Source organism: Chiloscyllium plagiosum, chromosome 6 (assembly GCF_004010195.1).
Source record: "Chiloscyllium plagiosum isolate BGI_BamShark_2017 chromosome 6, ASM401019v2, whole genome shotgun sequence".
Taxonomy (NCBI): Eukaryota; Metazoa; Chordata; class Chondrichthyes; order Orectolobiformes; family Hemiscylliidae; genus Chiloscyllium; species Chiloscyllium plagiosum.
This window is the reverse complement of record NC_057715.1, coordinates 117,863,254-117,874,261: the sequence shown is the minus strand read 5'-3', so window position 1 is coordinate 117,874,261 and position 11,008 is coordinate 117,863,254. Positions and strand designations below refer to the sequence as shown.

The 11,008-nt window shown below is 44.6% G+C and overlaps 1 protein-coding gene across 1 annotated transcript in view; it reads left to right on the top strand.

The window, feature by feature from the left end:
• Nucleotides 1–11,008, top strand: part of slc6a7 (solute carrier family 6 member 7) — a 66,295-nt gene that overhangs the window by 31,588 nt on the left and 23,699 nt on the right. Inside the window, exons 2-4 of the mRNA XM_043692730.1 lie at nt 6,968–7,196; nt 8,705–8,836; nt 9,236–9,384. Of these exons, the coding sequence (XP_043548665.1) occupies nt 6,968–7,196; nt 8,705–8,836; nt 9,236–9,384 (510 nt within the window). The remainder of the gene's footprint in view (nt 1–6,967; nt 7,197–8,704; nt 8,837–9,235; nt 9,385–11,008) is intronic.

Here is an 11,008-nt window from a genome sequence, read left to right as displayed (position 1 = left end):
ATTGGCTCATCTGGTCCAGATCCTGTTGTAATCTGAGGTAACCCTCTTCGCTGTCCACTACACCTCCAATTTTGGTGTCATCTGCAAACTTACTAACTGTACCTCTTATGCTCGCATCCAAATCATTTATGTAAATGACAAAAAGTAGAGGGCCCAGCACCGATCCTTGTGGCACTCCACTGGTCACAGGTCACCTATGGAAAACAACCCTCCACCACCACCCTCTGTCTTCTACCTTTGGGCCAGTTTTGTATCTAAATGGCTAGTTCTCCCTGTATTCCATGAGATCTAACCTTGCTAATCATTCTCCCATGGGGAACCTTGTCGAACGCCTTACTGAAGTCCATATAGTTCACATCTACTGCTCTAGCTTCATCAATCTTCTTTGTTACTTCTTCAAAAAACTCAATCAAGTTTGTGAATAGAGGGTATAATCTCAGAATAATGATTCATACTTAAAACTAGATAGAGAGTCATAGAGTTATGCAGCACAGAAATAGACCCTTTGGTCCAACTTGTCCATGCTGACCAGATATCCCAAAGTAAACTCATCCCATTTGCCTACATTTGGTCCATATCCCTCTAAACCTTTCCTATTCATAGACATTTCCAAATGTCTTTTAAACATTGTAATTATACCTGTATCTCCCACTCACTCTGGCAACTCATTCCATACCCACTCCACCATCTATGTGAAATGGTTGCCCCTGAGGTCCCTTTTAATTCTTTCCCCTCTCACCTTAAACCATCTACTTTTAGACTCCCCTACCCTGGGGAAAAGACATTGGCTTTTCACTCTAGCCAAGCCCTCATGATTTTATAAACCTCTGTAAGGTCACCTCTCAGCTGCCAACACTCCAGGGACAAAGGTCCCTGCCAATCCAACCTCACCTTATAACTGAAGCTCTCCAGTCCTGGGAATTTCCTTGTAAATTCTTTTCTGTGTCCTTTCTAGTTTAACAACACCTAGCTAGGTGACCAGAATTGTACACAGTATTCCAAAAGTGGCCTTATTAATGTCTTGTTACAGCTGTAACATGACATCATAACTCCTATACTCAATGCTCTGACCAATAAAGGAAAGCTTACCAGATGCATTCTTCACCATCCTGTCATCGCTTTCAAGGAACTCTGAACCTGTACCCCTCGGTCTCTCTGTTCAACAACACTCCCCAGGGCCCTACCAATAACTGGGTAAGTCCTGCCCTGGTTTGCCTTACCAAAATGCAGCACCTTACATTTATCTAAATTAAATCTCCATCTGCCAATTCTCAGCCCATTGGCCCATCTGATCAAGATCTCTTTGTACTCTTAGAAACCTTCTTTGCTGTCCATTATACCACCAATTTTGGTGTCATCTGTAAACTTACTAACCATATCCCCTATATTCTCATCCAAATCATTGACATAAATGACTAACAACAGTAGACCCAGAACCGATCCTTGCAGCACACCACTGGTCACAGGAATCTCTTCACCCCGAGGGGAGTGATTCTGTGGAACAGAGGGCTGTTGAGGCTGGGTCATTCCGCATATTCAAGGCTGAGAGAGCCAGAAATTTAATCAGGAAGGGAATCAAGGCTAGGGCAAAGGCTGGAAAGTGGGATTGAGGATTGAATGACAGGGCAGACTCAATGGGCCAAATGGCTTTCTGTTGTTGATTACATCTTGTGACCTTGTGGTCTTAAATAATTTCTCAATCTTACAACCTCCCCACAGATACAGACCCACCCTATCCACACACTCCTCATAACATTAGCCCCAAGCTCAGTATCAGCCGAGTGAAACTTATTTAAATTGTGTCTGACTCGTGTTTATCCCATTTTAAAATTAAGAAACCAAAAGTGTACACAGTAGTCCAGCTGCAGTCTCAGCAAACATCCTGTACAACTACAGCAAAATGGTCTTATGCTCTTTTAAATTCAGTTTCCCTTGGAGTAAATGACAATGTTCTATTTGTCTTTCCAATTACACATGTACTTGCATGGTTTTGTTGTTTTGTGCACCCAGCACAGCCAGTTCCCTCTGTGCGCAGACCTCTGTAACTTCTCTCCATTGGAATAATATGCTGTTTCTGTTCCCCCGGACAAATGGACAAATTCACATTTTCTCACATTATACTCTGGTTGCCAAATTTAGGCCGACTCACTAACCTATCGATATGCCTTTGTTGCCTCCTTATGTACTCCTTCACAACTTACTCTGTTCGCTTTGGGTCATCAGTAAATTTAGCAGTCATACATTTGGTTCCTGGAGAGTCTTGTAGTGAAGGTGGAGTGTCCCCACTTGGACCAGGATTGGCTTCAAGTCAGACCTGCTCCGGCCGTGTGTCAGAACATACGTGAACAGATTAATTAAAAACACGTATATTTGGTTCCTTCATCCAAGTCATTTATGTCAATCATTCAGGTCACAGCATGGTCCATAAGACCAGAAGAAATAGGAGCAGGAGGAGGCCATTTGTCCCCTTGAGCCTGTGCTGTCTCTCAATAGGATCATGGCTGATCCGACCTTCCTCATGTTCACTTTCCTGCCCTTTCCCATAACCCTTAGTTCCCAAATGATCAAGAAACTATCTACCTCCACCCTCAATGTACGCAAGGACTCTTAGTGGCAAGGAGCTCTGTGTGATACACAAATACACAGCTCTCTGTGGCAAGGCGTGCCAAGGACTCAACCCTCTGAAACCCTCATCTGAATTAAATTGGCGCCCCATTATTCTAAGTTGATACCCTCTGGTCCTAGACTCTCCCATGAGGGGAACCATCCTCTCAGCATTGACCCTGTCAAGCCCCTTAAGAATCCTGGAAGTTTCAATGAGATCCCCTCTCATTCTTATAAACTCCAGTGAGTTGAGTCCCAACTCTTTATCCTTTGCTCCTAAGACAATCCCTCCCCATCCCAGGGACCACCCAAATGAACCTTCTCTCTACTGCCTCCAATGAAATGATATCTTTCCTTTAATAAGGGGACCTTAACTGCTCGCAGTAGTCCAGATGTAGTCCCATCAGCACATTGTACAATTCCAGAAAGACGTCTGTAGTGATTGGAACCAGGTAGGTCTTGTTGACAATGAGATTCTCAATTGGAGTGTGTGCCTGGGCAGTCAGGAAACTCTGAAGAAGGGCTTATGCCCGAAACGTTGATTCTCCTGTTCCCTGGATGCTGCCTGACCTGCTGCGCTTTTCCAGCAACACATTTTCAGTCAGGAAACTCTGCTGACCAATATGAACAGGGGATTCCGAATTTCAGGGGATTGACTCTGAGCTGGCTGGCCATAGGCAGTCCACTGTGCACAGGTAGATAAAAGAGGGACTTGATGATGGGATACTAGTCTCTGCGCAGCTATTTCAACTCCCCTACTCTTATAATCCAAACCCTATTTGAAATAAGGGCTAACATTCCATGAGCTTTCCTGATTACCTGCTGCACCCGTGTACTAGCTTTCTGTGTTGTGTACACGTACCCCCAAGTCCCTTTGTATAGCAGCTTCCTGCAGTGTCTAACCATTTAAGCAATATGCTGTTCTTCTGTTCTCCCTTCCAAAATGAACGACATCGTGTTTTTCCATATTATACTCCATTTGCCAACCTTTTGTCCATTGATCCCTCTCCATCCTGAAAATGACCCTCGTCTCTGTTTCCTGCTCATTAACCAATTCTCTAACTGATCCTATTTACTAAATATTAACATGAATAACATTTTTATCAGTAAATTATTGGCTAGTATGGGTTTGAGGATGTCCTAGGGGCATTAGGCAGAGAGCAGTTAGAACAGGTTACTCACTATCAGTCAGCACTGGACTTGAAGTAACCTTTAAAGGGAACTTTGGTGGAATTGGTCAATAGTGAGAGGAGCTTTCACCAAATGGGTCAACAGAGAGAGTTTCCAGTGGTGGATTGCTAGTCATCTTCGATCCCAGGTTTAAAGTAATTTTCAAAAGAACTAATTTTTTTTATATACAGTGTGTTGTGATCCCGAATGCATTTTGTGTAAGGCAGTGAAATCCGATTCAATGGAGAAATAATTGAAGGCACAATGTTGCAGGGAATTGGAGGACAAGCAGGGGATGGAGATAATTGGGAGCTCTTTCAAAGGGATAGAACAGGCACAATGAGACAAATAGATCTCCTCCTGACTAACACAGGAACAAGCTGTTCCGACAGTCACTTCAATCAGAACTGATTGACACTTTTACTTCACCCTTGAATACCCTTGCCTAATAATGATCCATCAATATCAGTCCTGAAATTTTCAATAGGTACTCAGACTCAGCAGCATTTCGGGGGAAGGGACTAGCTCTAATTTTAACCTCAGCCCTGTAATTTTAAACCTTTATCCCCGGTAACATGCTGGTGAATCTGACCTAGACTAATATCTCCTTCCTGAGGTTAGGACCTAGATCTGACGGCTGTTGTTCCAGCAATTTCAACAACTGCTCCACCGACCATGGTCCTGTGTTCCAACCCCATGGAGATGACGGCCAGACACATTAATCCAGAAGATTCCATATAGCTGTCAGTATAGATATATTTTAGGTAAACCCTAGGACAGTGGATAAGAATGCTAAATAATCGAGCAGCAAATGGAGGGAGTAAAAAAAATATAATCACTATCACTAAAGAAAATATACTAAGCAAACTGAAGACCAATATGTCTGCCAGGACCTGAGGTCCTAACATATTAAAGGAAGTAGAGATAGAGATGGTGGGTGTACTGTAGCAAACCTCCAGGAATCCTTACATGCTGGAAAATTTCCAGAGGGTTAGTAAACTGCAATTATCACACCCTTATTCAAGAAGGGAGGGAGATGGAATATCAGACAACTCTTAACCAATGCAGGCTTTCATTCCCAGGTAAGACAGTTCCAACAACAGAATATACCCAATGCTCTTTGTTGAAGCAAAGGACACTGGAAAAATTACTGCAAAAGTCTTACCCAGACGATGCTTACAATTGACGATGCTTTTACCTCGATATGTCTGAAGAGGGGATCTGCTCTACTGTGTACCAAACTCCCAGCCATAGGTGAAACAACCTCTTTCCTGAGCTAGCTAACTGTGCTGGGAGACAGGCTTGCTCTGTACTCTTTCCAGATAAAATAATCCAAACCTTGACACTGCCCAGTCTTAAGGACATGATCGGTTGACCTCTTAGAGACTTCATAAATGTGTCATCTATGCAATGTTTGGGAAGATATGTAGCTCAGGTTGAGATTCAGGTTGGATATTTGCTAGCTGATTTGTCTCAGAGATCATTACCAGACTACTCCGACCCCTTGACATCATGGTAGCCCACAAACTGATCAACATAGTGAAACAGCTACTGATGAACCTAAAGGATCCTGTACCAACAACCAGCGAAACAAATGTCATTTACAAAATACCCTGCAAGGACTGCAACAAACACTACATTGGACAGACACAGGAAAATAGCCTCCGGGATAACACCAACTAACCACCAAAAGACAAGACCAGCTTTCATCTTACACACAGAGGAAGGAGGACACCACTTTGACTGGGATAACACACCCATCCTAGGACAGGTTAAACAGAGACACGCACAGGAATTCCTGGAGGCCTGGCACTCAAACCGTAATTCCATCAATAAACACATCGAGTTGGACCCCATTTACCAACCTCAGAAAAAGGACCAGAAGTGATATCACCCACCTTAACAGACCAAGACACATAAACAGCAAACGGAACAGAACATCAGTGCCTCATCGGAGGCTCATTGATGATGTTACCTAGCACGGTGACGAAACGTCTGAAAGCATACCTACCAGCTCAGCGAGCAAACTTACACCCTGTGCCATCTATCCTGGCCCATTTAATCAATTATAACTCATTAAGGCTTGCTTGTGTCTCCTGGGAAAGGGGCTTCTCTCTTGCTTTTAATTAACATTGACCTCAGCTTTAGCTTGCTGTTCCTTTTCACCACTTTTATGTCATCCAATCAGTGACACAATATTTAAACAGTAAAATTCTATGACACTCACAAATCCAACTGATAGACGGGTTACTTAAGTGGCAAAACTCGACAGATAGAATACAATGTGTAGAAATGTGAAGAGGAATATGGGTGCTGAATATTGTTTAAATGGAGGAAGACTGCAGGAACCCACAGCACAGAGGGGTTTGGGAATCCTTGTCCTTGAGTCACAAAAAAGCCATCATCCTACATCGATGGAACGTTGGCCTTTATTTCAAAGGGAATAGAGTTTAAAAACAGGAAGGCCTTGCTAAAACTGTACTAAATACTAATCAGACCACAGCTGGAATACTGTGAACATTTGCAGTTCCCTGATCTAAGGAAAGATATACTGTCCTTTATAGGAGAGGCGGCTCACCAAGCTGATCCTGGGTATGGAGAGATTTTATTAGAAGGAAGTTGAGTATATTCATCTTGTCCTCATTGGCATTTTGAGGCATGAGCAGCCTTATTAAAATGTATAAGAATCTTAGGGAGCATGGAGGATGGACACTTTCCCTGTGAGGGAGTATAAGGTCAAAGGGTAGAATCTCAGAACAAGAAATCGCCTGGTTAAGACAGAAATGTGGGGGATGTGTCCTTTCAGAGGGTAGTGTACCTGTGGAATTCTCTTCTGCAGGAAGCTGTGGAACCTGGGTTATTAAATATATTCAAGGCTGAGAGAGGGAGAGATTTTTAATCAGTAATGGAATCAAGGGTTATGGGGAAAAGGCAGGAAAGCAGAGTTGAGCAGAATCCGATCATCCACGATCTCAATGAAAGGCAGGGCAGATTGGGTGCTGCAGGCTGACCTCCATTCTCTATGGAGTTAGATGATGAAGGATGGGGGGAAGACTGAATGTAGGATAAACACCAACACGGGCTGGATGGGCTGAATGGCCTGTGTCTCTGTTATACATTTGAAATAATTTTGTGTAAAATCTTAGGCTATGCTTACTTTGCTAACAACCATCAACCTGTTTCCCCTGTACAGGCCATTGTTACTCTAAGCAGCGGGAACTTGGAGAACAATGTCCGGACCCAGGAGGCTGTTGAGCCCCAGCCCCAGTCCGTGTCGGAGACTGCAGCACCTGCTCCTGAGGCACTACCACCCCGAGGCACTTGGGGAGGGAAGCATGAGTTTTTGCTGTCCTGTATCGGATACTGCGTGGGACTGGGCAACGTCTGGAGGTTCCCCTATCTCTGCTATCGCAATGGAGGAGGTAGAAAGCAGCATTCCATCTGAATCACGTTGGCCAAGCTCTTTCACTCTCTCGACCCTTTTCTGCTCCGTGTGCATTTCTCCACCCGCCCCAGCCCTCACCCACAGTCAAGGATCAATTGCTTACCTCGGGGGTGATATTTGGCGTTATTACCACTATCACACGTATGTCGAGATAAGTTTTCTTTGCCCCAGTCACTGTGTGGGGTAGATAATGGGCCATTGGTCCTTCTGCAGGTGGAATGAATCTTATGAGCTCGTTGGGAACCAGCCCGTCCCGGGGACTGACATTGTCCATTATTCTTTGGCACTTACCGATTACAGAATGCAAAGCTGCAAGGTTCCAGGACAGTGGTGCCTGAGTTTGTAATTGTTGTTGGAACTTTCCAGAAACTGAAGTCAATTCATATCATATGATTAGCAGCCACAGTTTTGTCCAACAAAGATCATTTTTAAAACTTAGCAAGAAAGTATACCTTTAAAATGATTTGGGAATACTTTTATATACAAATATACAAATTATAAGCTGATGTGGGCCAATCGACCCGTTCCAACCTGCTCTCCCAATTAATAAGATGATGGCCGTGATCTGACCAGCTGATCTGACTGCGACCTCAACTCCACATTCCTACCTCACCCTGATAACCTTTGACTCCATTGTTAGTCTCTTCCTCTGTAAAAAATTTAAAGATTTTGCCTCCACCATTCTCTGGTCAAGTGAGAGCCAAGGCCTAACCAACCATCTGAGAGAAAAACATTTCTCTTCATCTCAGTGATAAATGGCAGACCGTGTAATTTTAAACTAGTTCAGTCTGTCCCACAAGGGGATCGTCGTTTCAACATCCACCTTGTCAAGTCTCCTCAGACTCTTCTATGTTTCAGTAGGATCACCTCCCATTCTCCGGAACAGGCCCACTCTATCCACCTTTACCTTGTCAGATAGCCCCCTCCTTTATCCCACAGACCAGCTCTCTGAAATACTTATAACACTTTCAAAATGTTTCTTGACATTCACCAACATTGGACACAGTACTCCAGACATCTCAGTGCTCTACACAACTGGAGCAATAAACCAATCCTCTGTCTGTCCCAATGTGCTCTGCCCAATGCCATGTGCTCTGATTTTGTGTGGGAACCTTTGATGTGTCAACTAAATTCTGGACAACATGGAGACGTTCCCCTTTGGCTACCTTGTTTGTTACTATTTAAAACTCCAATAAATTAGTCAAAGGTAATATCCCTTTCACTAAATCATGTTGATATTGGTTGATTACATTAAGGTTTTCTGAACCCCACTGGAACTGTGTTCCTGATCCTGCTCTCTCTCTCTCTCACTTTCTCTATCCCAGATGTGTTCCTTATCATGTTTTGCGTCTCTTTCTATTCCAAGTGTGTTCCTGTCTCTCTCAGTATTCCAGATGTCTTCCTGTCTCTCTCTCTCTCTCTCTATCCTGACTTCTCTCTGTATCTCAAGTGGGTTTCTGATCCTGTTCTCTGTCTCGGTTCCAGGCGCTTTCCTGATTCCTTACTGCATCATGATGCTATTTACTGGCCTGCCGCTCTTCCTCATGGAGCTCAGTCTGGGACAGTATGGAGGAGCTGGACCAATACGTGTGTGGAAATGCTGCCCTCTGCTGAAAGGTGTTGTATATTGCCAGCTACTGGTTTTAATCACAGTGACGCGATCTACTTGTTTAACCTGTTCTTCTGGAGAACCTCACTCCAAACCAGCTACGTTTCCACAGCCGTACTGTCGGAGGGTCAGTGCTGAGGGAGTGCCGCACTGTTGGACACTTTTCAGGGGTGATAAGAAAAGATATCCTTTTCAATCTTTGAAAATCTCCATTTCCCTGCAGCTCCAAAGTGATTTTTGTGGAGTCTGTTCACAATCTCCACAACTGTCACTTGGCGTACAGCCAATGTCTGAAGGCTACCAGTGGGAAGAGGTTTTCTGGGCGCTCCCCAGTTACACAGACGGCATTCTGTCAGGATTGTTTTACCCCATGATGCTTGACATTATTCTCATTCCTCCTTCCCCAGGGATTGGAATTGGAATGCTGGTTGTTGCATCCTTGGTCTCTCTTTACTACAATGTGATTATTGCCTGGACATTCTTCTATCTGGGTAATTCTTTCCAGAACCCTCTGCCTTGGTCATGTGAGGCTCCAGCAAACATTCCCCTGTGTCAGGTAAGGAGGACTCCCCACCCCCAGCATCGATCGAATGGTGTAGGCCGTGGGCAGAATGATTGGGAATGGAGAGATTTTCTGAATAGAGAGAGCATGGCACATACACCAACTTCAAAGAGATCAGCTGCCTGGACCATGGTGCATTGTGGCTGGGAATGTTAGTGCAGGATGGAGCCATGGGTCACAGATCATGGCAGAGTGAAGGGTCATAGTGCAGAACAGAGGCCAGGCCATTGGGCAAAGGATAATAGGGCAGGAAAGGGACAAGGGTCACCATCCAGAACAAGACGGACGTTCACAGCAACACTTAATTACTCCTATAACCCCTTCTTCCCAAGTTTGGAAATTATTTGAAGTGACAGTGGTTGTATTTTATTCAACATCAGTAAGACCAGACAGACCTGAGCAGGGATATCAAAGCACAGCCGCATTGCAGCTTAGGCAATCTTTACATAACAAATCCCAGGCTGAGTCCTAACCCTAACCTTATCTCAGCTGTATTTCACCAACAGAATCAAACATAGTACAGTGTAAGGTTCACAATAACAATGGAATTGACATTCACAGTTTGTCATAAGACCATTAGAAATAGGGACAGGAGGAGGCCATTCAGTCCATCGAGCCTGCTCCACCATTCAATCTAACCATGGCTGATCCTGTATTCCTCACACCCACTTTCCTGCCCTTTCCCCCTTGATTTCCCGACTGATCGAGAATCTCTCTCAGCCTTAAATATCCACATGGACTCTGCCCCCACAGCTCTCTGTGACAAGGGATTCCAAAGAGTCAACCCTCTGAGAGAAGAAATTCCTCCCCATCTCAGTCTGAAACTGGTGCCCCTTTACTCTGAGACTGTGTCCTCTGGTCCTAGACTCTCCCATGAGGGAACCGTCCTCTCAGCATTGACCCTGTCGAACCCCTTAAGAATCCTGAGTGCTTCAATGAGATCCCCTCTCATTCTTCTCATTCTCAGAGAGTAGTCCCAACCTGTCCAGCCTTTGTTCAGAAAACAATCCCTCCCCATCCCAGGGACCATCCCAGGGACCATCCCAGGGACCATCCCAGGAACCATCCCAGGGACCATCCTGGTGAAACCTTCTCTCAACTACCTCCAGTGAAATGATATCTTTCCTTTAATCAGGGGATCTGATCAAAACTGCTCACAGTGCTCCAGATGTGGTCTCCCCAGCACCTTGTGCAGTTACAGGAAGATTTGCCTACTCTTTTACTCCAACCCCCTTGATATAAGGGCCAACATTCCACTTGCCCTTCCTGATTACTTGCCGCACTCATAGAACATAGAACATGAAACAATACGGCCCTCGATGTTGCACTGACCTGTGAACTAATCTAAGCCCATCCCCCAATACTATCCCATCATCATCCATTTGCTTATCCAAGGACTATTTAAATGCTCCTAATGTGGCTGAGTTTACACGGGCGGGCAGGCAGGGCAGTCCAAGCCCTTACCACTCTCTGAGTAAAGAACCTGCCTCTGACAACGGTCTTAAATCTATCACCCCTCAATTTGCAGCTATGTCCCCTCGTACAAGCCGGCATTATCATCATCCTCGGAAAAAGACTCTCACTGTCCACCCTATCTAATCCTCTGATCATCTTGTAT